The 13,419-nt window shown below is 39.4% G+C and overlaps 1 protein-coding gene across 21 annotated transcripts in view; it reads left to right on the top strand.

Annotated features, from left to right (window-relative positions):
• Cntln (centlein) overlaps positions 1 to 9,593 on the top strand; it is a 254,984-nt gene extending 245,391 nt beyond the window's left edge. For 14 of the 21 annotated variants that reach the window (XM_087904892.1, XM_087904891.1, XM_087904890.1 and 11 more), the window contains one exon: positions 3,483 to 5,733. In XM_087904892.1, coding sequence (XP_087761018.1) covers positions 3,483 to 3,647 — 165 coding nt within the window. In that variant the 3' untranslated portion in view covers positions 3,648 to 5,733. Of the gene's footprint in view, positions 1 to 3,482; positions 5,734 to 8,312 lie in introns of those variants that run through there. The other 7 variants (XM_087904885.1, XM_085686221.2, XM_085686220.2 and 4 more) reach the window with 1 other exon arrangement.
• The last annotated feature ends 3,826 nt before the right edge of the window (positions 9,594 to 13,419 follow it).

Raw genomic sequence — 13,419 nt, 5'->3', positions numbered from 1 at the left:
TGAATCTTACTGTATCCAGTCCGTGACTAACAGCTATAATATAAAAATTTTATATTTTTAGTTTGTAAACTCAAGTTAGATATCAAAATATCTTCAAACAAATCACAAGAATAAAAGTGATAAAACTGTTAGCTTTATCCCTGAGATTTAAAGGTTATTCTATTTTAATATACTAGCTTTCAATTTTAAGTTATTTGCTGAAACTCTAGTCACTACTGATATCTTGGAGTCATGGATTTTAGGCTTCAGTGTTTTCTTAAGATAGTTCTCAAACATCTGCATTTTAAATCTCACCTTATACAGTAACCCCAACTTCTGAGTGTGAATAATTTTAGGATTCTGACAGTGGCAAACCAGTTCCAAAGAGCAAAAGTGAGGTTAAAAGCCCTTCTGACATCAGGAAATCGCCCCCGTAATAAATCCCATTCTACAACAGCGACAATCAAGTTAGGAGTTTCACTTCTCCTTTTTTTTTTTTCAAAGTTTATTAAATTATGAAAGTTTCCATTTCCGCCCCTCCTCCCAACACCCTCCCACTCTCCCCCTCCCCCTCCTCCTCCCTCTCCATCCCTAAGAGCAGTCAGGGTTCCAGCCCTGTGGGAAGTTCAAGTTCCTCCCCCCTCCCTCCAGGTCCAGGAAGGTGAGTGTCCAAACAGACTGGATCCCAAAAATCCAGTATATGCAGAGGAAACAAATCCCAGTGTCATTGTCAATGGCTTTTCAGAAAGGCTCCGGGCCAGCCACATTCAGAGAATCCGGTCACATTCAGAAAAATCTGGTTGGATCACGTGCTCGTTCAGTCCCAGTCCAACTGGCCTTGGTGAACTCTCATTAGATCAGTCCCCTTGTATCAGTGGGTGATCACACCCCTCGCAGTCCTGAGGTTTTTTTTTTCATGTTCTTCCTCCTTCTGCTCCTCATTTGGATCATGGGGGCTCAGTCTGGTGCTCCAATGTGGGTCTCCGTCTGTATCGCCATCCATCGTTGAATGAAGGATCTATGGTGATATGCAAAATCTTCCTCAGTATGGTTATAGGCCAAGGCCAGTTCAGGCACCCTCTCCTCTGTCCAGAGAACAATCTGGGGGGATCTCTCCTTAAACCTGGGATCCCATTTATAATCAAGTCTCTTGTAAACCCTAAACTGACTCCCTTAGTTGAGATATATTCTTCCCTGATCCCATATCCATCCTTCCTTCCTCCCCCCATCTCAGTCCCCCGAGTTTTCTCCATTCCTCCCCTACTCCCTTCTCTCTAAACCTCTCCCCTTCCAACAACCCTCCCACCCACCCCCCCAAGCACCCGAGGTTACCTGGGACTCTTGTCTATTTCCAATCTCCAGGAGGATAAGTACATGATTTTCTTCAGGTTCACCTTCTTATTTAGCTTCTCTAGGATCTCGAATAATAGGCTCAAAGACCTTTAATTATGGCTAGAATCCACTTATGAGTGAGTACATACCATATTCCTCTTTTTGGGTCTGGCTTACCTCACTCAGTAAAGCGTTTTCTATGTCCATCCATTTGCATGCAAAATTCAAGATGTCATTGTTTTTTACCGCTGAGTAAAACTCTAGTGTATATATGTTCCACACCTTCTTTAACCATTCTTCTATTGAGGGGCACCTAGGTTGTTTCCAGGTTCTGGCTATTACAAATAGTGCTGCTATGAACATAGTTGAACAAATGCTTTTGTGGTATGATAGGGCATCTCTTGGGTATATTCCCAAGAGTGGAATTGCTGGGTCCTAAGGGAGATTGACTCCCAGTTTCCTGAGAAACCGCGACACAGATTTCCACAGTGGTTGCACAAGTTTGCATTCCCACCAACAATGGATGAGAGTTCCACTCTCTCCATATCCTTTCCAGCATAGGCTATCATTGGTGTTTTTGACTTTAGCTAATCTGACCGCTGTAAAATGGTATCTCATAGTTGTTTTGATTTGCATTTCCCTGATCGCTAAGGAGGTTGAGCATGACCTTAAGTGTCTTTTGGCCATTCGGAGTTCTTCTGTTGTGAATTCTCTGTTCAGATCAGTTCCCCATTTTTTAATTGGGTTAATTAGAGTTTAAGTGTCTAGTTTCTTGAGTTCTTTGTATATTTTGGAGATCAGACCTTTGTCTGATGAGGGGTTGGTGAAGATCTTCTCCCAGTCAGAAGGTAGCCTTTTTGTCTTACTGACGGTGTCCTTTGCTTTACAGAAGCTTCTCAGTTTCAGGAAGTCCCATTTATTCATTGATTCTCTTATTGTCTGTGCTACTGGGGTTCTACCTAGGAAGTGGTCTCCTGTGCCTATGTCTTGTAGACTACTTCCCACTTTCTCTTCTATCTGGTTCAAAGTGGTCGGATTAATGTTGATGTCTTTAATCCATTTGGACTTGATTTTTGTGCATGGTGATAGATATGGATCTACTTTCATTCTTCTACAGGTTGACATCCAGTTATGCCAGCACCATTTGTTAAAGATGATTTCCTTCTTCCATTGCATACCTTTAGCCCCCTTGTCGAAAATCAAGTGTTCACAGGTTTGTGGGTTAATATCTGGGTCTTCTATTCGATTCCATAGGTCGACTTCTCTGTTCTTATGCCAGTACCAAGCTGTTTTCAATACTGTTGCTCTGTAATAGAGTTTGAAGTCAGGGATGGTTATACCTCCAGACGTTCCATTATTATATAAGATTGTTTTGGCTATCCTGGGTTTTTTGTTTTTCCATATAAAATTAATTATTTTTCTCTCAAGGTCTGTGAAGAATTCTGATGGGATTTTGATGGGGATTGCATTGAATCTATAGATTGCTCTTGGTAGAATTGCCATTTTAACTATGTTGATCCTCCCAATCCAAGAGCAAGGGAGATCTTTCCATTTTCTGGTATCCTCCTCAATTTCTTTCTTCAAAGACTTAAAGTTCTTGTCAAATAGGTCTTTCACTTCCTTGGTCAGAGTTATCCCAAGATATTTTATGCTATTTGTGGCTATCATGAAAGGTGAAGTTTCTCTGATTTCCCTCCCTGCTTCTTTATCCTTTGTGTATAGGAGTGCCACTGATTTTTTGGAGTTGATCTTGTATCCTGCCACGTTACTAAAGGTGTTTATCAGCTGTAGGAGTTCTTTGGTAGAGTTTTTGGGGTCGCTTATGTACACTATCATATCATCTGCAAATAACGAGAGTTTAACTTCTTCCTTTCCAATTCGAATCCCATTGATCCCCTTATGTTGTCGTATTGCTATTGCTAGAACTTCTAGCACTATATTGAAGAGGTATGGGGAGAGTGGACAGCCTTGTCTTGTTCCTGATTTCAATGGAATGGCTTTGAGTTTCTCTCCGTTCGGTTTGATGTTAGCTGTCGGCTTGCTGTAAATAGCTTTTATTATATTTAGGTATGATCCTTGTATCCCTAATCTCTCCAACACCTTTATCATAAAGGGATGTTGGATTTTGTCAAATGCTTTTTCAGCATCTAATGATGGTTTTTTTCTTTCAGTTTATTTATATGATGGATTACATTGATGGATTTGCGTATGTTGAACCAGCCCTGCATCTCTGGAATGAAGCCTACTTGATCATAATGGATAATTTTTCTAATGTGTTATTGGAATCGGTTTGCCAGGATTTTGTTGAGAATTTTTGCGTCGATGTTCATGAGTGAGATTGGCTCACTTCTCCTTTTTATATAGGAGAAATGCATCATACAGACCCCTGAATGTTAGGGTCTATCACATGCCATCAAAAGTGAAAGCAAGGCAGTGTAATTGTTAGGTGTGTTGTTTTCTGTGTGTTTGATGAAATGTGTATGTTAGCCATTCCAGTTGCCACTTAACCCCAACCCTAGAATCCTGTCATGAAAAGGACACTGGTCCTTTCTGTGTCCGAGTTGTTGGAGAGGCTTGGCAGCCTTCAGAATGCATGCAGAAACAGCTTCTTTACCTGCAAACTTCCAGAAGAAACAAGTTTTCTCTTGATGTAGACTCACAAGTGATGGGGAATCTTTGTCAGCCAATTATCTTTAAGAGGTGGGACCAAGTAAGGGCATAGCTTTCTGGTAACCTGAGAGGGGAAAAATGCCTTGCAGCCCAGGGGCGCTCTCTCTCTCTCTCTCTCTCTCTCTCTCTCTCTCTCTCTCTCTCTCTCTCTCTCTGTCTCTCTCTCTCTCTCTTTCTTTCTCTCTTTCTCTGTAGTTCCCTTGCAACACAGTTGAGCTTGGACTTCTCATTCCTGTTTAGTGAGTTTGCCCTTTAGAATGAAGAAAAATATAATCGTTCTATCTTTTAGCTAGCCTGTTTTTTCTCAACCTGAGATAATTGAATATGCAAGTAGCAGAAGGTGCAGATTGCCTGCTCCTTAAACATATTTTACACTTAAAAATGTATTAGTGGTGGTATAAGCCTGTAAGCCCAGAACTCTACATGTACTTAAAGTGATTCGCCAAGCCATGGGAATTTTAAAGCATTTTCTTAGATAGGCCATATTTTAAGTACCATTTCAGTCCTAATTTACTAATATAGAACTGTATGCCAGGAACTGATGTACATGTAGTTCTCATAGTATTTTTGAGGAGGGGCTATTGGATGGCTCAGCAGCTAGGAATACTTGTGTTCTTGCAGAGGACCCAAGTATAAGTTGTAGCAGCTGTATCAGGCAGTTCGTAACCACCCGTAACTCCAGCTCCAGGGCACCCAGTGCTCTGTTCTGAACTCCGCTGATGCCTGCACTCGTGTGCACAGACCACACGGAGAAAGACATGATTCCATTCTTTAAAATTGAACCAAGAAGATTTTGGAGAGGTTTTAGGCATCACTAAAGATTGTTATAGTCCATCCAACTTTAGATTAACATTTATTTGTGATTTTTGCATTTTGATGATAATCCGTGTGTGGTATAAGTGATGAGACTCAATTAACCAAAATGGCTGACTGAGAAATCTCATTCTTAATCTCTTAGGAATTTTTATGAATTAATTCTAAATTAAGCAGAATCATATTTGTATAACTTACTAAGAGTCTTACTAAATGAATAGATAGTATAAACTTAGGAAGGAGTGTGATTTCTAAAACTGAAGCTCCCGGTGTATGGAAAGACTTATAAGACTCAAGGGCAGGAGCTATTTGTCATATATGAAAGGATCTAGAACTTACTAGTTGACTTTGGAATGTACTCATTTGAAAGCAATGTATATGTTTATTAAATAGTTCATAACCATTTATAGATGTTTTATAATTCTGACTTTCCTTAATCTCTTTAAATTTATTAAGATTATTTTTATAAAAAATCACATAAATTTTCTGTTAAAAATTCCTTAATTAAGATTGAGCATTATATTATTTTATATATGTGTTATACATATTTTGTAATTGTGTATGTGCAAGTGCCCACACCCTTACACAAACTTTTAGAGGCCAGAAGAGGACACAGGGTGTCCTGCTCTCTCACTCCCCAGCTTGTGTCCTGGACACAGGGTCTCACTGAACCTGGAGCTTTCTGTGTGGAGGCGACCTCTGGTTTCCACCCCACATGCCAAGTGCGTGCCTCATGCCCAGCTTTCCCGAGGCTCCACGGATCTGAATCAGGACCTCATGCTTGCGCAGTGAGCGCTCTCATCAGCCAAGGAGATGGCCCCCTTAAATATTTTTAAATTTTCTTTTCTTATTTGTCATGAAAAGACATTTGTACACATGAATTCACAGCAACTGTAACTGTATTCAGAAGATCTTTAAAATAAATCCTACAAAATCCCAGCATGAATGGAGGAGTGTTTTCCCAGCATCTCATCCATACCCAAGGAGCTATTGGCAACTGGTGGCTGCTGCAGGAGAGGGTCAGTTTTCTCTAGGGGTCTGGTCCCTTAGAGACTGCTCATGATTTAGCAGATGGCCCTACAACCCATGCACAGACAGGGAGCACTAAGTGAACTCAGTGGTTTAAAAATACAGTCCTTGAAGTTAGGAGGGAAGGTGATTTGGGGGACAGGGGAAGAATTAGAAGAGAGGAAATAGAGGCTGTCTTTAACCAAAACATATTATATACATGTATGAGATTCTCAAAGAACAAAACGTATATTTTTATATGACCATTTTGAACTACATCTATGATTACAATAATAAATGACAAGCTTATAAATGTCAATCAGAAGGAATGCCGAGTTTAGAGGAGAAACGTGAGAAATAGCACGTTGTTAGCTAGGTAATCACAAACCAGCATGATTTCAGTATGAGCCCCTAGAGCAGAAACTGAACATGAAACCATGAAATAGGCTATGAGAAAGAACCAAAGGCTGTCTTGAAATCAGACAACTTTACTCTCAGAGAAGCATAGTGCCATGAAACACCTTAGCCATGTGTCCTGAGATAATGGAACTGTTTTAAGGTTTGATGCTACTCAGACTTGCTTGATCAGAGAATCAATTTTTCTAGAAAATATTAGGGAATAAACTTGTAAGCATTCATTTCTGCCCATAAAAGATGGGAGGTTATTCCATCTTATCTATTTTGCTTTCAGATAGAAATGCGTATTTATGTACATAGTTAAATAATAGTTACCCTAGGGTCTTGTCATTTGGGGCCTAGTGCTTGCTAGACAAAAACAAGTCTTTTTTATCATTCATTCTTTAAAAGCTAACACTAATGCCCTGATGACTTAATTATCAAATTAGTAAAACTAGCAGTTTTATCAAGTGTAACTCCTTTCTTCTTCTCAAATATGCTGTTTCCCAAAGCAAGAATTTGTTGTTATTGTCCGCAAGAGGCAAATACATCCTTCTCCTAGTAGCTAATGCTCTTCTCTTCCCACATTTCTAACCCTGAAATGTGTATGCTGTGCATATAATGCTTATGATGTTTTCCCTCCTAGAAAGACTTTCATGTCAACATATATTTCCTATGCTCGGTTGTACCTTTAAAGAAATACTCTGCTTGAGACTTTCCTCCCTGGTAAATTTCAGGAGAAAGAGATGTGCGTGTGAAGCTCTTGAATTTGGGGATGCAGGCATATGCTCAGATTGACTAGGAAGCTACTTAAAGATCTTTGCCATTGTTTTCTCTTCTTACCAGTTCAAATTCAGGAAACAACCATTTTGATCGGCTTGATCAAATCCTTTGGCTGAACCATACAGAGGACAGCGACTCGCTGTCTTTGCTCGGTCCTGACAAGGGACACCACCAGGGCTTGTCCTAACACAGCAAAACCTGACACGACTTCCCTCTAGGAAGGAGACATGGATACTATAAGCATTCTAACCGTTTTCGCGAAACAAACAAAATAATATTTTCCTGATCAATCAAAGGGACAAACCCAAGAACTGTTTAATGAATTTCCTAATTATGACAGACTTCTTATATAAAACCAGAGAGAGGAAATAAGATCAAAAGAAATAAGTCAAACTTCAGAGGGTATTTGAGGCATCAGTCCAGACTTACAACACATGTATGGGACATCTTTACATTCTACCAGCAAGCCAAGGAAGCATCAGGAACAATAAAACTACCAGCAAAGTTTTATCAATTATGAAATTTTAAAATGTGTTCACATTTCATAAACTCAGCAGTTTCTGAAACATGTGTATTACACTTTGATATACCAAACAAACTTTAACAACTTAATCAATGGGTATACTTTCACCATTTTTTTCTCTCTGAAATTTTATCCTGCAACTCTTGAGATATTGGGCTCTCATACAGACAAGTGTATTGATAGTTTTCTCTCATTCTTTTATGACTGATGAACATATAGTACCACTACTGTGGGCCTGTGTGCCCTAGAGATGACTGTAACCTGCTATTGATCAGCTGATTGAAGATGAATGGCTTAGCTGCTTGTATTGCAGATTACATCATTAACATGGTCAGTAAACCATGAATTGTTCAATAAGACGTTTATCTTTTTTCATTTTATTTCTGCTCTTTTATCATTTTTATTAGAAATGCCAAAATTACCCACACTAACCAGGAAGATCTCTTGAAAAGTGATCCAGTAGGGTACTATTATAACTTCAAAGTTACAGACAGCTAAAGTCTAATGCCTTAGTGATATTTAGTGTGTGCTTTTGTCAGTTTCTTTCAGTTTGTATTACTTTTTCATATTTGGTGTTTGTATGTATGGTGTTTGTGTACATGTCTGTGCATCTGTGTGTCTGTGTAAGTCAGATGACAACCTCGGTACTCAGGTCTCTCCTTCCATCATGTGGATTCTGGGAATGAAGCTCAGGCTTCATAAAAAAAAAGGCCCTTATCTTCTGATTCATCTTACCAGCCCTTGGATATGTTTTTGAATTGAAGAAAATACAGAGTTTAATAATTTTTGTTTGTTTTTTCTCTTACAGCTTCCCTTTGCCTCATATTTACTAGAAGCAATACTGGAGAAAATAAATGAAAACAAGAAACTAACTGAAGGATATTTCACAGTTATGAAAGACTTTAGATAGTGCTATAGATGCAGTATTTATTTATATATGTATGTATCTGTGTTCAGATATGAGGATTTCATGTGTTGTGCTTGTAAACAGTCCAGAACAGTATCTGCTCCAGCTATCAATGAGTGGCCTCAATACCAAAATAAGAAATCTCTGAAATAAGAAATCTCTGAAATTAACTGATTGTTGAACATGTGCAGCTAGTTTAGTTTGAGTGCCTAGCGACTTAAAAGGAAAGTCTTGCATTTGATTCCTGGATAAAAATGTTTTCACAAGTACAAACTTCAAAGAAAAAAGGAAAGACAAGCTTGTTACATGCAGATTAGTCTGAGTATAAAAAGAAAAGGGTGGAAATAAATGGCTTAATATTCTAAATTTTATATGAAAACTAGACTTTTGCATAAAATTGTTATAAATGACTTTTTGTTATCCAGTGAATGACATATTTTTGTGATGAGAAAATATAAGTAAATTATCTTAATATGAAGGAGGAGCATTGAATGAAGCTATTGTGTGGTTGATTATATCTGTTCTTATTTACATACTGGATTGTACAGAAGATACTGTGTTTTTCTAGAACTATCTGGCAAAATAAAAATCATTTTCTCCTCCTTTATCTTCTTGTGCAGTCATGTAAAGCAGCAAGGGCCAGGAGGCCATGTCTCATGTGAGGGTAGACCTAGTAGAGCTCCTACTGTGGTCATCTAATTAGCAATGCCTTCCCGCCATGATGGACCACTGTATTTGCTTCTGGAATGTCCCCCTCACTGCACATCCTCACTGTGTTCTTGCCATGCACTCTTGGTGCCTCTGAGTGACTGAACTTGGGCCTTCACACTTGATGCAGGTATCCTGTCTTTGCAGAATTCTCTGTGCTTCTTTACTCATGCTTGTCTTCTCATTTTTCAAGTTCACTTTGCCAGTTCCCTCCTGTTTAGCACAAAATAATCTGCTTTTAATATAGTCACATTTTTGTCTTATGGTTTATCCTCATTTTTCCTTAAGAATGTAGATTCCATGAGATTATAAATTAAGGCTCTTAGCTGAATCTGGCCTGTCACCTACTTTTATATGGTCCACATACTAAAATTTTTTTACTTTATTAAACTGTTTAAGAAATACTTTGTAGCATGTAAAATCATATGAGATTCAATTTTAATGTCTTATCAATAAAGAGTTATTGAAATTTCATGACGCTCATTCCTTTCACACCACTTAGCATAGCTTTAACACTGGGGTCTAACACTATGGCCATGGAGCTGGTGACTGACAGAGGCTGAATGTGGTACCTCCTCACTTGGCACTGCTACTCAGCCTGCTTCAGCACAGTGATACAGCTCAAGCAAGACTGTCAAGTCACAAATGCTGAATTACTGGAAGCTAAAAAATATTAGTACATCCTGGCAGTGGTGCCACATGCCTTTCATCCCAGCACTCGGGAGGCAGAGGCAGGCAGATCTCTGTGAGTTTGAGGCCAGCCTGGTCTACAAGAGCTAGTTCCAGGACAGGCACCAAAGCTACAGAGAAACCCTACCTCAAAAAAAAATTAGTACATATTCAACCTGCTATAGCTATTAAACTTATACTCATAAGACACAGAGCAGCGTGTTTTATTTTGTCCTGCACTGGATAGCAGAATCTTGTGCTGTATGATACTATACTAACACTAAAGAGTGCAGTACACATAGATAACCAGAGTCAGCAATCCTCATGGTGTTACTATGTTGCAAAATGAGCAGCAGGTTGCGTTCCTGCTGGGATACTGGCTCCCCAGCTAGTTTACACCTGAAATAATTACACATGCGCCACTTGTAAAAGGAGTGGAGGGCTGCGTCCTGCTCCCGGCTAGCTTTACACAAAGTAATTACGTGGAAACTGTATTCATTTAAACACTGCCTGACCCATTATACCTAGCCTCTTCTTGGCTAACTCTCACATCTTAATTAATCCATATTTAATAATCTGTATGCCACCACGAGGTCATGGCTTACTGGCATGAGTCTAGCCAGCATCCATCTCAGGAAGGGGAATCATGGCGTCTGCATGACTCTGCTTCTTTCTCCCAGCATTCTTTTCTGTCTACTCCACCCATCTATGTTCTGACCTATCAGGCCGAGCAGTTTCTTTATTAATTAACCAATGAAAGCAACACATAGAAAGAAGACCCTCCTACATCATTTCCCCTTTCTCTGTTTAAACAAAAAGGAAGGCTTTAACTTTAACATAGTAAAATTACATATATCAAAACAGTATAAAGCTAGAATTACAGTCACAATATTTATATCTATTTTATCTTCTATCATAACTAAGGAAAACTATAACTATCCATTCTTTAACTCCATCAAAGACTACAGAAGGATATATTACCAAAGTAAACAAGAAATAAGCAACTTCCAAACTCTAGAAATGACAGAGACATCTTGCTACCTGTACAGTCACCCAAAGTTTTTCTGTACTGTTGGGGCATCCATCTTCAGCCGGTAAGCCAGAGAGAGCACGGAGGACAGCACTGCTTTTTTAAAGAGAGAGACCACACCCCAAATGGGCTGGTATTTCAGCGGCTATTGGCTGAAGGAGCAGAAGGAGCTCCTGTAGCATTACCACTCACAGGAGAGTGTCAGTCAGAAAATTACACAGTTTCAGGTATAACAACCTATCACAAGATTTTGTTATAAAAGTAAAATTAAGCCTAACCCAAAAGAAAAACAGGATACAGCAAGAAGGAAAATGAGATCGCCTGGGAAATGGTCCTTCACAATGTTTACCCTGTAACTTCTGAATTTCTTTGTGGCTAGGGCTGTAGAGGACCATGGGGGTATACAGCAGGTGGCAGCTAGTGTTCAGCAGACCCACTCACTAGACATAATTTCTGTAGGAGAGCCCCACCTTGCAAGGTCGTTAGGTCACTGACTATACATAATTGTTTGTCTCTGTCCATAATTTCTCTCATGTACCATTTCATTTCTTCCATAAGAACAACTTTGGGTATTTTCCCACTGTTTGTGTGTTTATCTAATGAAAATATTCCATCTCTTGGGCACACATGTAGCTTTGGATGGTCAGGAAGATGATTTCTGCTTTATATATTTAATTTTGATGAATAGAAATAATACTAGAATATTTTACATTACTCATATGGACATCAGATTATCATTCATAAAGACAGTCTTTTACACAGATAATTGACTTTAGATTCCAGAACAAATTCAAAGCAGGCTGGTTGCCCCTGAAGATGAATATCTTGTTGCCCCTAGAGACAAATGCATGAAGTCATTTTCCTGGGTGTTGTTTGTTGCTGATTCAAGGTCAAAGCTTGAAGCAACTTTAGTCTGCACATACTCCCCACCACTCAAGGTCCAGCTAATTAATTGTTATTGTTAAGTCTTGAATTCCAATGTCATTTCTTTCTAGGAACTCTAGCCATTTGAGCTACGTGCTTGGCTGAACTTTACTCACTGATTGGTCAATGAGACCTCCTTGAAACTACATGACTTATTCTGTGTTATGAGGATGGGTTGGGCCCTGAAAATGTAATTTACACTTGTCCAGAGTTTGGCTGTGGGAGAAGCAGCAGTGGTGTAGAGAGAGGTGACTGCATAGAGTTATCAACAATGACTGCAGGGAAAGAAGTGTGAGAGAGTGAATGAGCGTGAGAGTGGATGTGTATGGTCCAAGGAGATGTGGCAGAATGTATACAGAGAGAAGTGTGAGAGAAACGCGAGGGATGTAAGACATATAAAGAGACGGATGCAGTTACACGAGAGAGCATGAGTGACAGATTGAGTGAGTGATGTAGTAGTGTGTGAAGAAATGTGGCAGAGAAGAGAGAAGAATGTGTATAGAGGAGAGATGTAACTGAATATAGAAAGATGTAACTGTGCTGGAGAGAGGTATGTATGTAAGGAGATGTATGTAGAGAGACTGTCAAGAAAGAGATTACTTAAATTGATATAAAAGGCAAGGTCACCTTCAGGAAAGTGTGTGCTTGTTCCTGTTTTCTTAGGTTAACAGCAGAAAGCATGTGTTTTCTTACTTCTCAGATAGGAAAGTCTAGCCCATGCCACATTCGCAGATTTTTTTTTTAATATTCCCCTGGTGCTGACTGAGGGCTCCCCCCCCCAAGTCAGTAATAAAGGACTTTACAGATTCAGATAGTGGGAAAGAGAGAGAGAGAGAGAGAGAGAGAGAGAGAGAGAGAGAGAGAACGAGGGAGAGGGGAAAAGAAGGTATGCACTTCCAGTTACAAGCAAAAGGACAGAGAAATTTGAAAATGCTGCATTCCTGGTTTTAAATATAGAGGAAGGAGCCCATAAGGAATGGACTTTACGTAAAATGAACAGCGGGCCGCTTCCCACCTCCCGCCCGGCTAGCTTTACTCGAAATAATTACACAGGAACTGTATTCTTTTAAACACTGCTTGGCCCATTAGTTTCAATCTCGTATTGGCTAACTCTCACATCTTGATTAACCCATTTCTAATGATCTGTGTAGCACCACGAGGTGGTGGCTTACCGGGAAAATTCTAACCTGCGGTTGTCTCAGAGAGGAGAGTCATGGCGTCTACCTCACTTCCCTTCTTTCCAGCATTCTGTCCTGTCTACCCCACCCACCTATGTTCTAACCTATCAGGCCAAGCAGTTTCTTTATTAATTAGCCAATGAAAGCAACAGAAATACATAAGACTCTCCTACATCATTTCCCCTTTTTCTGTTTAAACAAAAAAGGCTTTCATTTTAACATAGTAAAATTACATATAGCAAAACAGTTATAAAGCAAGAATTACAGTCACAATATTTATAACTATATCTTTATCATAATCATGGAAGACTATAACTATGACTATCCATTCTTCAACTCCATCAAAGACTCCAGAAGAATATAATATTACCTAAGCAAACAAGAAATAAGCAACTTCCAAACTCTAGAAATGACAGAGACATCTTGCTGCCTGTACAGTCACCCAAAGTTCTTTTGTACCATTGGGGCATCCCTCTTCGGCCTTCAGGCCCATAGTATC

Source organism: Myodes glareolus, chromosome 3 (assembly GCF_982192425.1).
Source record: "Myodes glareolus chromosome 3, mMyoGla1.1, whole genome shotgun sequence".
NCBI classification, from domain to species: domain Eukaryota; kingdom Metazoa; phylum Chordata; class Mammalia; order Rodentia; family Cricetidae; genus Myodes; species Myodes glareolus.
Note: the sequence above shows the minus strand (reverse complement) of the source record. Positions and strands in the feature narration are given on the sequence as shown.